Source organism: Athene noctua, chromosome 1, assembly GCF_965140245.1.
Source record: "Athene noctua chromosome 1, bAthNoc1.hap1.1, whole genome shotgun sequence".
Classification (NCBI taxonomy): Eukaryota; Metazoa; Chordata; class Aves; order Strigiformes; family Strigidae; genus Athene; species Athene noctua.
In genome coordinates, this window is record NC_134037.1 from 159,381,904 (window position 1) to 159,394,933 (window position 13,030).

General features: G+C 41.8%; 3 protein-coding genes across 11 annotated transcripts in view; 2 read left to right on the forward strand and 1 right to left on the reverse strand.

The window, feature by feature from the left end:
- The window catches only part of JAM2 (junctional adhesion molecule 2), a 38,556-nt gene extending 36,521 nt beyond the window's left edge, over positions 1-2,035 (forward strand). The window contains exons 8-9 of one of the 2 annotated variants that reach the window (XM_074928817.1): positions 249-282; positions 1,306-2,035. In XM_074928817.1, the coding sequence (XP_074784918.1) occupies positions 249-282; positions 1,306-1,338 (67 nt within the window). In that variant the 3' untranslated portion in view covers positions 1,339-2,035. The remainder of the gene's footprint in view (positions 1-248; positions 283-1,305) is intronic. The other variant, XM_074928807.1, reaches the window with a different exon arrangement.
- A 401-nt stretch (positions 2,036-2,436) lies between these two features.
- On the reverse strand, positions 2,437-7,045 carry ATP5PF (ATP synthase peripheral stalk subunit F6). 2 transcript variants are annotated; one of them, XM_074902329.1, is made up of 4 exons: positions 6,783-7,045; positions 6,089-6,277; positions 4,740-4,864; positions 2,437-2,560 (listed from the first exon to the last, which is right to left on the reverse strand). In XM_074902329.1, the coding sequence occupies exons 2-4, from the start codon at positions 6,256-6,258 to the stop codon at positions 2,532-2,534; spliced, it is 324 nt and encodes a 107-aa protein (XP_074758430.1). In that variant the 5' UTR covers positions 6,259-6,277; positions 6,783-7,045; the 3' UTR covers positions 2,437-2,531. The 2 variants fall into 2 exon arrangements, with proteins under 2 accessions (XP_074758430.1, XP_074758420.1); XM_074902319.1 differs by having other exon boundaries at positions 6,732-7,043.
- An 88-nt stretch (positions 7,046-7,133) lies between these two features.
- The window catches only part of GABPA (GA binding protein transcription factor subunit alpha), a 34,148-nt gene continuing 28,251 nt past the window's right edge, over positions 7,134-13,030 (forward strand). The window contains exons 1-4 of one of the 7 annotated variants that reach the window (XM_074902263.1): positions 7,134-7,379; positions 8,912-9,134; positions 10,895-10,995; positions 12,561-12,705. In XM_074902263.1, coding sequence (XP_074758364.1) covers positions 10,919-10,995; positions 12,561-12,705 — 222 coding nt within the window. In that variant the 5' untranslated portion in view covers positions 7,134-7,379; positions 8,912-9,134; positions 10,895-10,918. Of the gene's footprint in view, positions 7,380-7,528; positions 7,905-8,911; positions 9,135-9,584; positions 9,604-10,894; positions 10,996-12,560; positions 12,706-13,030 lie in introns of those variants that run through there. The other 6 variants (XM_074902272.1, XM_074902283.1, XM_074902243.1 and 3 more) reach the window with 6 other exon arrangements.

A 13,030-nucleotide genomic window follows, 5' to 3' on the forward strand; every position in this document is an offset into this window, starting at 1 on the left:
AAGCATAACTGTAAGACTTGAAAAAACAAGGTAGGAAAGGTAGTTTGACAGTGGCTCGTGAGATAATGACAGCTATCTAAAAGCATTCAATGAATGTGTTATTGTAACTTTTTTCTAAGAGGGGGAAAAAACTTTAAGGAGTGCTGGAAATCTGGAAAAATGCATTCATAAATAATGTTCTCAAAGGGTTAATGCTAACACCAGAAGTGACTTATTTAACCTATGTTCCTTTCCTGCTCTGTTAACAGAAAGAAGACTAACTATCAATCTACAAGTGAAAAGGCAAGTATTTTGCATTCAGTATTGTGTTTTTAGAGGTCTTCAAAATTCCTTAGATATTTGATGGTTTTGCACATATACACCCGCCCAACCAACCCATCCATGCCACCAATACCTGGAGATACCTTCTGTGCTTTTATAGCTTCCTATTACTCAGTTGCAAGTGCCATACAACTTCAGCACCTTGTTCCATACTTTACTTTTTACCACACTAATCAGATTTTTACCCAGTTGTCTTTTACCTACCTCTTCCTACCTTTCCCTGTTCTGTTAGCTTCTTTATTTTTTTTTCTTCCCCATTTTCATGATTACTTTCCCTCTGTCAGAAAGAGGCAGCACCCTTACACTGTTGGGCAGTATCATCTCTATACTGTCCACTTAATAATGCCATTTCTTGTGAAGACTTCCACTCTGCCTTGCTTATATGTATTAGTTAACCAAGGAAACTGACACAGTCCAGCAAGCAGTGAGAGAAAGACTGGGCCTTAGTTAACTCTCAGAGAGTAATGAGTCAAAAGGCTTGACTAAATATGAAAGCTAAACTTGATAGTTTTTTCCCCCTTCCTCCCTGGGAGGGCTCAGGGGCTTTAACTGCACATACATTGTTCAGATTGGTGCAAAAAGAATGGAGTGCCAGCTAAAGCTTCAACTAGAAGCAACATAATTTCACGATCTGTAGTGCTACATTAGTAGCCTGAAAAGCTCACTGAATGCGGCTCATTTCTTTAATCAAAATAATGTACTAAATAGCATAAGCTTATTCCTTCACCTAGTATGTATATAAGAAATGTACAGAAGCCAACTGATTGCTCTGAGTTGGAAGGAACAAATTTTGAAGAGCTGTGGTTTCCATTTATCAGTTAACCAGATGTTCAGAGCTGTTTGCTTGTAAACATTAACCGACAGTGCTCCAGGCATGCTTCTTTTCAGTCTTGGTGCCTTAGCTTCTTCTGAAATGTACACTAAAGGTTAATCTGGTTAAAATCTTTGAACTGATATTTATGTAACCTCATCTGCTTCATTTAGGATTTCAAGCATACCAAGTCCTTTGTTATTTAGAAGATTTCTGCCTCTGTGAGGGACATCAAATGACTACTTGTTATACAAAAGTATCAAAGGGATCTTTTGACCTCTACTTTGTAAATATTGTTTCCATGTACTACATGCTGAAAATAGAAACTGCCAATGTTTCAATCTAGTCCACCTAACTGTGATTTCTTCTTAAAAAAAACTTCACTTAAAGATAGAACTAAATTGAATGTACAAGTCAATTTGTGTGAAGCCTTCTCATTTTGTTCATGTATACATGCAGTAATACAGGATTCACTCTTACAGCTTGGAACAATCTATTCAAGTAACTTTCATAGATGACCTTGCTATCACTATTTGTACTACTTACACTGTCATCAAGGGTTCAAACTCCCCTGCAATTCTGACTTAACAGTACCTTGACATTGTTTGCCAAAGCCATCTATAAGTGCGTAAGTAGTCATGCAGACTTAAACTCACTATCCTGACAGAATAAAGCTTCCTGTAATTGAGGGTCAAGCAGTGTTTTATTGTCTAATATAATATGCCTCCAGCTTCTCTTCCACAAGGAAGTGTGTCTCTCTGTAGACTGCATATATAATTTAATTCTGAAGAAAAATGCCAGTACAACTCAAGCTGTAGTATCTGGACCCTAACTGTTGAAGTGTCACAAATAAATAGTACCTCAGAACCTGAAGTGTTTGTGTCAGTAGTTCAGTTACTGAAATTTAAATCTCACAACCTCATTAACAGGTTCCAGTTGCTTCTATAACAGTAACGCTTCCATCACTTGTGTGTTTACTGATCAAGTGTAAAATTAGTATCTTTGTGCCTATGCTTTTGGCTGTACAGGTCTATTACTACCCTAGAGCTTTGATACAGATTTAGGATGCATGGGGGTTTTTTTCCGCAGAAGCTTTTGGGATGTAACAAACTCAAAACCACATAGTTCCTTGGTGTATCATTATTGGTGTCACAACTTCTCAGCACTAAGATGTAGCTTGGCAAAGGAGTTTTGCAGTTGACATTGAGAAATACTGATCAGATGCCTCAGTCACTTAAAAGAGTTGATGATCATTAGCTAACTCTGCTCTCCATACAGTTAAGAAATTATTCACACTTCTGAAGTCAAACTGAAATGGTACTTTTATTAAGTTACAACTGGTGCCATGTTCAGCAACTCCACTGGTGTACACTGCTGTTGGGTGTACAACCTGCAGGTATCACTTTGGAGTCTCCTCAAAGTTGGGCTCTAGAGGAAGAAAGGGAGAGAGAGAAAAGCTCCATTAATCATCTTTTATTCCAGCCTCGAACACCATAATTCATCTGCTATTCAAAGGAAACTAAACATCAAGTTGGCAAGCTAAAGCAAGCTCTTGTATGTTACAGTTGGTATCACTGCTTACTTTGTTTGGACCAGGTTATGACTGGATGTAGGCAGCACTAAAGAATAAACTACACCAAAGACAGGTCTCTTTCACCTTGGAGGAGTTGTGCATGAGGTTTAGACAGACACGCACTTTAGTAACATTCTGCCAAAACAGCTTTTAGCAACACATGGCATAGGGAAGAAGGCAACAGAGAAACTGAAGAAGTCAACCAGAATGTTACTGGATGTGACACTAGTATTTCCAACGTAGCTCTGATATAAGAACAAGTGCCCAGGCTACTCTTTCCTCTTGATTAGCATCTTCTAGCTGATGAACAGAACAGATTGCACAATTTCAGCTCTACTCCGCAGAAGATACTCTCCACATACAAACACTAAGGAAGGAGTTCTAGGTGTCAAAGGTACAAACTCAGAAGAGTTAGGGCTTTTGACAGGTGGGCTATTAATGCCCATTCTTGAAACAAAGCGTCTGAGAAGGCTCAGCTTATAGTAGTCTGCACTAACACAAAAAAAGTAAGTTTCTACCCATCTAGCCACTTAGTTTTGAAAACTTACTGAAATTAGATTAAGTACAGGCAACAGTGGTACAAGAACATGGTCTCCCCCCTGCTTTGTTCTTTCCTATGGTCATGTAAATTAAATTTAATATGTATGGTTTCACATATTACATAGAAATAAAACCGAATATAAAGAAACCACATCCCTAAAATGGGGAGGGGGGGCAAGAAACACCATAGATCCTACTTTACAGATGCTCTGTTTTATTTGCACCAGTAATAATCTGACACCAAAATCCTTCTTAATCCATCTGAAATACCACCCAAACATTTTTAGGTGTGTTCCTAGTCTAAATTAGAATTTCTAGTTAGTCTGATCAGAATTATAAGTCACAGACTACAGTGGCTTGACCTTGACTGGCTGCCAGATGGGCACCCAGCCTCGAGCTCTCTCACTGTTTCGCTCCCTCCCTCCACAGAAGGGTTGAGAATAGACACAGTGTTTCTTACCCTTTGTAAAATACATTGTCACAGAGGCACCACCAGCATTGCTGACTGGTTCAGTTGTGTCCTGCAGTGGGTCCATTTTGGAGCTGGACGGAACTGGCTCCCTCTGATGTATGGACATGCCTGGCCTCTCCTGATAAGAGGCCACCCCTGCAGCCCCCCACTACCAAAACCTCACCACGTAAACCAAATACACCAGCACATTCAAAAGACTGCTGAATACCAGCTACCAGCTGCTTACAGATTAAGAAAGACAGCCTGCAAAACCTGACTTTAGTAAACCTGCTCATGAGCAATGAAGACTTAAGAGCTGTACTTTGATAAGCAAGCAAAAGAAACTAAGAAGTATAGAAATGAGCCTGTCTAAGAAAATTAAGTTGCCTTTACGTCCTAAGGCAGACAGAGTCTGTGCAGTTTCTTTGCATTCCTGACAAACCAGTCCTCACAAGCACTCTTGTCATAATCAATCTGGGTAATATGAAAACATCCTAACACAAACTTAGAGCAGTTAAACAGAAGTTATATCCAAATAACTGAAGAAAAAGGTTTAATATAATTTAGTCACAAAGTTACCATAAGTAACAAAGTTAAGTTCCATGTTTGTTTTCTGAAATCACTGATTTTCTACATAGGCTTACAAAATTTACAAATTGCAGTTTGGATGACATTGATAACTGGTTTTCAAATTATAGTCTGCTGACCCCTTTGGAACGATGAGGAAAAAAAAATAGGACTGGGTTACTCCTTTTATATTTGGGCTATTTCTTCAGGGTCTGTGAAGGGTAATCAAAATAGCCTGATCTGACTGCAAGTTTTGTTAAGCATCAAGGTAAGTCCACATCTCTGCTGGAAAAGGCAAATAATCAAAAAAGGAGTTAGGTGAATTCAGATGTGAACTGTGCGAAAACAAGGAGATTCACTGATGGCATCTTACATGAAATTAATGGTCCAAATGAAAACTAAACGAGAATTAAGAAAACCAATCAGTGAACATGTCCTTACTTTCAATTAGAAATTCAGTAAGATTGTTAACTCACCCTCAAATTTAAATTCTGGAAACTTGGTTAGATCTCCTTCACCATATGCCCGTTGAAGTCTAGCAAGGGATTCATTCAGGTCTTTCTGAAATTCAGCACCGGCATCAACAGGTCCTCCAGTTTGCCTAAAAACCATGAAAAGTTCTGATTAACAGTTCAGTGCTGAAATTTCATGTGGAGGTTCTACATTCGCATAGCTATTTATCAATTAAAAATCTTTTTGACAACCAGCTAAAGGAAACCATTTAAAATATTTTCAAAGTTGAGATATGACACACCTCAGGGCCTACTTACACATAAACAAGGTTCTCAGGGTGAAGTACAAGCCTTCTACTATCAGTGATGAAAATCCAAGCTACAGAGGTAGCCTTTTGAAACATAAAACTATGCTGGCTATCCAGGCTTTCAGGGCTCTTTAGTTTCACTTGTTCTAGGTGCGATTTTCTAACAAAATTAGGATTTGTACCTCTGCTATTTCTGAATTAGTGACCTTGGTTAGTAAAGCTGAACTGTTCTTGCAAAAAGATGTTTTGAATACTAAACGAGAAAAAAAAAAAAAAAAAAAGAGACAAGGCACCTTACGTTCATGTAGATTCAGACAGGAATTTCTCGGGATACAAATAGAAAATAATTAAACCAGCTACCTCTTCAGATTACCAGTGTTCATTTGTACCAACACAGGTATCACTTATGATTGGTGAAGTCACCAAAAATATGCCTCCCTACACAGGCTAGCTTATAGGTGTGGAAACACACATCATCTTCCTCCACTAGAGCTACAAAGTTCTTGCTTCCCAGAAATAATTCCCAAGAATAAATTATGCAGAATTACTATAGTTTTAGTTTCCTATTAAGTAATTAATTCAAACATTACAAGAATCTAAGATTTCATTTGAATTTCAATCAGCCTCACAGTTCCATTAATTCTCAATTGCTTTTGGAGACTATTTCCATTCAGCTTCTGGAAACAAGACTGAAGAATAACCATTCTCCTCAGACAAAAAAAAAAAAAAAAAAAAGGTGTTGTTTTGTTTTTCTATTTACAAAGCACACGGATAAAAATTTACATACTGGTATGTTCACAGTGTGCAAAAAAACTTAATTGAGTGCCTAACTCCCCAAGAATAATGACATCAGCCTTATTTTTTTTAAGGGGCAAAAATAGACATTTTTCTATCAGCTATGCAAGAACAAACCTTCTCACTTGTGATGCTACCAGTAAGTGTTGCAGGAAAGCATACCATAAATGCTTAGAGACCAACCCACAAAGCTAGCATATTTTAGCATTTGTCAAAATCTGTATTTTTCCCTCTTTTGCCATCAGCGTTAAGATAATTTCCTTTACTTACTTGCTCTTTGTGTTGTATTCTCTGATCTTGTCCAAGAAGAGCTTCTGAACTGGATCGAGCTCTTTTGCCTTATTAAAGGCAATAGCAGAAAGCCCTATGTTTCTGCGCAAGTGAACAGAAACAGCAGAGCGGAAAATGGAAGAAAGTCGCAGAATCTGATGCAAAATCATGATGACACTAACGTTTTAGCTAAAAAAAAAAAAAAAAAAAAAAAAGCCAAATCGGAAACGCAGAATTAGGTAGCTCTTTCAGCAATATAAATGCGTAGAGAAGCAAAAAGTTTAGTTCAGGGATGAACATTAAACCAGAAAAAACACTTAAAACGAGCATGCAATCCGGGGAGAGAACTCGAGCTCCACGCACGCTGCTGCTGTCCCGTTCAATCGCGCAGCGCGACCGAGACAAAGAGGGAAATTCAGGTTTTGCGTTGTTTACAAAAAGAAGTAACAATTTTAACCCAGCCAAAGCCAGCAGCAGCAGCACAGCACCGGCCGCCGGCCCTACTGCTCCCCCCGACTCTCAGTCTCCACCTCACCCGCCCCGGGAAGCCCCCGCAGGCGGCGGGGCCAGGAGGCGCCGTGAGCCCCGCATGCTCCAAACAACATACACCGGCGGAGGAGGAGGAGCCGCCCCCGGCACCCACCGGCACCGCAGGAGGAAGGTTACAGGGGTTTCCCGGGACCACCCCGGTCACCTTGGGAGCCGCCACCACCACTCCGCCGCCGCCGCCGCTCCGGGTCCTCCCGGCCCCGCCCCTCACGCAATGCACGCCGGGAAAGCCGCCTCGTCCGCGCGGCCCGGTGCCGCCACAGCGCTAAACCCCGAGGCTGCGCACACGGGACCCCGCGAGGGGCTGAGGGAAGAGGGGTGGCGGCGGCACCCGCCCCGCCGCACGGCCCCACTCAGCTGCCCACCGCGGGGAGAGGGAGCCCGGCAGAGCCCGGCGCCGCCGGAAGCAGGCGATACGCTTCCGGGTGTGCGTGCGGCGGGGGAAAGGGCTCGGAGTGACAGGCGTCCCCAGCGCCGCCCCCCGCCCGCCGATTGGCGGCGCGCGGGGGCCGCCGGGAGCTGTAGTTCCCGCCCCTGCGCGGGGGGTGGCGGTGTTGGCGCACCCTCCCCGCGCGAGCCCGCGCTGCCCAATCCCGAGCGCGCGACGGCCCCTCAGGGCGGCGGCGGCGGGACCCGCTGGAGCTGCCAGGGCCGCGGCCGGCGGGAGGCGTCGTGCGGCCGCTCCCCTCGGGGCCGGCGCGGCGGGCGGTAGTGGCGGCGGCGGCAGCATAGGCAGCATAGGGTGAGTGCGGCGTGGCCTGGCGGCCCGGCCCGTGTTTTGTTTCCGTTTCTCCCCGGCGCCGCGAGTCTCATTTCCGTTTCGGGTTCAAACAACGACGAGGCGCCGCGGGGAGGAGGAGGGGGGGAAGCGGGCGGGGTGGCGGGGGGAGAACCGGGGCCTGCGGGGAGGAGCGGCCTCGCTCAGCCGCGGATCTGCGCCGGCCTGGCTGCGGCGCCGCCCGCCCGCGGGAGGGCCGCCGGAGGAGCGGGCTGGGGCCCTGCGTCCCCAAGGGCCTCGGCGCCGCCGGGTCAGGCCGCGGGCGGGAAATGGAGCCGGTGGCGGGGCGCGGGGAAGGGCCCCCGGGCAGCGCGGCGGAGCGGGCGGGTGAAGTCTTCCCGCCGCAGGTCCTGTGGCCCCGAGCGCGGTCCGCGAGTCCTCTCCGGGGCGTGAGAACTTCCCTCCACTTGTAAAAACTTATCTTGGGTGAAAACGCAAGAGGGTGGGTATTTGGCACCTTACTGCGTTTGCTTCCTGGTGTTCCGCCAGGTACGTGCTGCACGTCCACTTCTCCCAGTTCGGATTTATTTTCTAACATCTGACTGTTGATAAGGAAGAAAACCACTTGAAATCTGGCGTGACTCCACCCCGTTTGGTGGTCCGCTCTCTTTGTCTTAAATCCGAACTGGCTGGTAACTTGTAAAAGCTGATCTGGAAGGGATAGGTTGTCTGCTTTGTTACCTAGTTTGTGCTGGTATTTACAATTCGAATAATAATAATAATAATAGGGATGGATAGTACCGAATGCTCCACGAACACCGGAGCTTCTTGGGAGCACAAGTATCTCTAGCGATTGGGTTTCAGTATCAGTTGATAATGCATGTGGGGCTCCAGCAGTTGTCCCCATTTCACAATTACCTGGTAGGATAACAAACGCTAATTCTACTAGTGGAGTTTGTGCCCATATCATGATGGGCTTGTTGCTTAATTCCTTGTGTTCTAGCGAAGAGAAAAAAACGATTTTAATAGAACAATGGGACTTCTCCCCTGACTGCAAAAGTGAAACTGTAAAAGATACTGGAGTAGCACTGGGCTGTTGTGCAGGGGAAAAACAGGCTCTGTTGAAGTGTCTTCTCTTGCTTAAGTTAGTGGAGGTCTGTGTCAGGCATTACGGTCAGATTCCTTCTTGGATAAGAGGTAAGTCTTAGGACTTTTTAGGTTGAAGGGAAATTAAAAGCTAAAAGAGTTTGGTTGGCCTTCCACAATCAAGCTGGTACCTTCCACAAATCAAGCATAGTTTTATATGTTCCTCCAAACAAATGCATCATCCTGTAGCAACAAATTTCTCTAGACTTTGTGTGAAGTGTTTATATCATCAGGGATCTCTATTCCAGCGTAGGAAAGACGGAATAATTTTCCCCATTAGGTTTCTCTGAACTGTTAATGACTTTACAAGTTTTCATAATGTTATTTTTTCTCTTTCCACCCATCATCTCCCTTTCTTGCCATCATTTTTCTTCATTTTGTGCCTGTACTCCCCCCTCCTACCTCCCCAGGGTAACCAGAAATGTAGAGCCTGGAAGAGGCAACCACAAACCACCTTTGAAGAGTGAGTGAACAGTTACTAGTCCAGCTGCCAATTTGGAGTCTAATCCATAGGGACTTCAAAATGTCTTACCTACTTCTACACAGCAACTATGCTGTTATAATATTTATTCACTGTGCATCACTTTGTATTTACCAATATTGAATGTTTTCTGCCAGAAATAATTCAAAATGGTGAGTCCCTGGTCTACGCAGTTTTCTCAATGAATAACTTATGAGTACGTCAAGGAACAGAAATCTCACAGAACTCCTTTCCTTGCAGAAAAAATGATGACTTACTCTTGTTGGTTTGGGTGTTTAATCTGATTGCTAATACAGGAAAGAATTTCCCCCTTTTTCATTATACCAGTTAGCTTCTTTGGGAGTATTCAGTAAGGGACTTTGCTCAAACCTTAGTTTCGAAAAATCTTCTAACAGTCAACCGGATCACCTGTAACCATGCAGGTGTCAGTTCTTTCAGATACTTAATTAAGCTTCTCTGCATTCTTCAGAAGTGGTGGTTCATTCTTCCCCATTTATCATGAAGATGATATACGAGAGTAAGCGATACAGGAATTGGACTCCCAGGGCCCTGTTCAGTGGGCACTACCACTGCAGTTCAGTGGACCCTACTCTGGCAGTTTGGGGATTTTCACAGAGCCAGGTCTGTGGGCAAAAAAGATAGATCCTGGTTTTTCTTCTAGTTGTGAGATACTTAATGAGGTGCCATTTGCTTCCTGTCTAGCCCTAGTAGCTTCTTACAGGTGGATGTCACGTGCAGGACTTGATTTCTTCAAAATTAATTTTACATAATAGTTTTTGAAGGAGATAATAAGATGAGAATTTCTTTAAACATTTTCTGTAACTGTACAACTCAGTTGGCTACTATTCCTTTTGAGAATTTTTAAACTAATGAGTTCCCTTATTAACTTGTCTTTAATAAATTGTTGGGTTTGCAGTAGAGTAGTCCCCGTGAAGGAATGATTCCAGGATGGAAACCTTTCTAATCTCTTATATTGTGGATATTTAAATAGTAGCATGTTTGCTTGTTCTACTGTGACTTTTTTTCCTCTGTACTCCTACTTCCTACTCCTTTACCTGTGAATTGGTTGTGTTATTTATTGTAAACTGTTAATATAATTTGGCCCAGTTCTTTATCGTGTGTATTTCATACTTAGGATATATGGGATGGTTAGTGAAGCATGATAATATTATGTCTTTACAGACCAAATGCTGCAATTCTTTCTTACCCCTTACGTTCCAACAGACTCCAGTATTCTACAGGGTGTGAAAATCTGCAGTGTGAATGAGAATATAATCACAGGATAGCTTTCCTTTTTAATTGCTAACATACTGCATTAGTTTGAGATTTAACAAGATGTGCTCATTATGCACATATCAAGTGATGACCCTTGAGAGGGATGCATGGAAAGATGGGACTGTCAATAAATGCTTTATTGTTGAGTTTATTTCCTTATGAGGAAATCATGAATCTTCTGTCTATCTTTCTGTTGCAGCATTTTATGTAAAATGCTGCTTAAATTCATAAGCAGCCTCTTTCAGCCTTGCTAGGAAAGTAATATGTAGCTGAATCTGGATGGCAAAAATACACGTAACTTTCAAAGAATTTTCAGAAGTTCTCTGTAACCAGTGAAAGCTGTAGCTGGCCCATAACAAAGACATTCAGTAAATTTGGATACCTCCAAGAAAATCAGGCTTCGGACTCAGTGCTAATGTCCATTTATAGTACTGGATTTGACCCTGGAACATTTGTTTGAGAAACAGATATTGTCATTTTGTTAAATCTGTAGTAGATTTTGGCTTTATTTTTTAGCTGAATTCTTGTCTTTAAAAAGCTATCTTGGTATTTGGTTTAGAAAATGTTTGTTAGGACACAGCCCATCATCTAGTTTTGTTCTGTGACTTACAAACAAAAAATTCTTTTCTGTTCATAGCTCTGTTCTTAAGACATTTTAGCCATGACTAAGAGGGAGGCAGAAGAGCTGATAGAAATAGAAATTGATGGAACTGAAAAACAGGAATGCACTGAAGAAAGGTATGTACTGTCTTTTGCTTTTTGGGGTCCTTAGGCTGCAATTCATTTGTTTATTTGTTTTCTTTAATTGGTTTCAGATTTGTAGCTGCACACACTAAGTTTGGTTATTCAGATTCATTATTGGCTATTGTGTAATGCTTCAAAGATGGCCATTGATGGTTAGGAAATAAGTGTTTTCTAGCTAGGCAAAAGAAGTAACTTTAAACTGGCAGATGTAACTGGCTCAATATGATCTCTGTAATCCTGCTGTTGATTGTTTCCACAGTTTTTCAGCTTTCTTGCTGAATACAAAATTCGTAGTTTTGCTTGTGCTCTCTTCAGTTTTTCTTATCTAAAGAAATGGTGGCTTTCTTCAAGTGGAGCTGTAGCTACTATAGGAAAACCAGTATAGTGCTATCACGTTCTTCAGTCTTAATTCCCAAACCATTTTGTTTCTCTTGCTACATTCTTAATAGTCCTCTTCCCCTGCCTTCATGTCTGTGGGAATATGTCTACACGTACATGCTGCAAACCTTTCAGCTTCAATGTATCCTTCTGTACTTGAGATGAACCTTTCAGTTTCTTCAGTCCATTGCTTTACTGTTACACAGGATCATTTGTTTTTAACGGGACAGAAATTATGTTCTGTATCTATTGGCTATATTGTTGTTAGGGCCATTGAAACCATAGATACTGAAGTCTGATACCTCAGCCTGTTTTTTTTTTCTTCCTGATGCTTCCCTCCTAAATTTTACAACTGTTTTTGAAAGTACAGAGAGGCAGTTAATGTTTTGGATAGAAATAGCTGAGGCCACTGGGTGACCTGCTCTTTAAGAACCTGTTTTGGAGAACTGATTCAAAACCACTTACTAGTTTCTTCTTATTCTGAGCTCCTTGTATATTTTACTACTTACAAACTATGTCTGTATACTTTATGATTTCCTTCTGTCAAAATGTAGAGAGACCAACTGTCTGAGGTCTTGTTAAGACAGGTGTCCCGTCACATTGATGTTTCTGAATGCCTACACTGATACTGTCATCATTTTAGTGCAGGACAGCCCTGACACATGACTACTGTTTCCTTCAAGGGTCCATGTTGCTGTAGTTACTTCTGATTGTTTTTTGTATGCATTAAGTCCTTGTGCTGTCTGGTGTAAAGATATGAACAATTAATTACTCTGAGAGTGAACATTTTTTCCTTCTTTTTTCCCTGTTAAGTTTCTGTGTGTGTTTTTAACTTGAATATCCTTTAAATACAGTCTAGGCAAGATAAATAGGATTAGTTTATTCTACATGCTAATAAAGTATAACATACTAATCATGACTTAATCTCTTGAAAACGGTGATCTGAAAATAATCTTGGTATTTGGCTTAGCTTTTTAATGGCAACAGGGTGAAAGAAGAGTTGCACAACTGTAACATCAATAGGACAAATTTAGTAATTCACTATACTCAAGCTAAGGGGTTTTCTGCATGGCATTAAGATTTCAGAGTCTATTACCTCTTATGTAGTTTACTTCTCTTTTTTCCTATGCCTACGTATGAACATGTAGGTAATGATTTGTTGTTTTAATTTGGTATTTAAGCATTGTTGAGCAAACCTACACCACAGCAGAATTTGTGAGTCAAGCTATAGACATCAATGAACCAATTGGAAATCTTAAGAAGTTGCTGGAACCCAGACTGCAGTGTTCCTTGGATGCACATGAAATTTGCCTGCAAGATATCCAGGTAAATTGAAAGGCTATGAAAGAGTTAACCTCTTAATGGAGAAGCATTTTACATACTTCATCACTTTCTTCCATTGTTCATGGAATTCATGCTTCATTTGGTATATTAATTACAATTAAGATTTTCATTTTATGTCTGTTCATTATCGTCAGGCCATTTAATATGTACATACTATTTCACTGTGAATAAAATCAAAATACTTTTCAGGTTCCTCAGATGAGGGTAAGAAAGCAAAAAATTGCCACCTTGCAAGTGAAAGAAGAATGAGGGCAATGACAGTGCTATCTTCTCTTGAGGTAGCCCACATAATTTGTTGCTGCCTGAA

Coding starts and splice junctions, on each gene's coding strand:
- ATP5PF (XM_074902329.1), bottom strand. CDS start 6,258: ATGATTTTGCATCAGATTCTGCGACTTTCTTCCATTTTCCGCTCTGCT. Junction 4,865..6,088: donor GAATACAACACAAAGAGCAA/GTAAGTAAAGGA, acceptor CATGGTTTTTAG/GCAAACTGGAGGACCTGTTG. Junction 2,561..4,739: donor TCCAGAATTTAAATTTGAGG/GTGAGTTAACAA, acceptor TTCTTCCTCTAG/AGCCCAACTTTGAGGAGACT.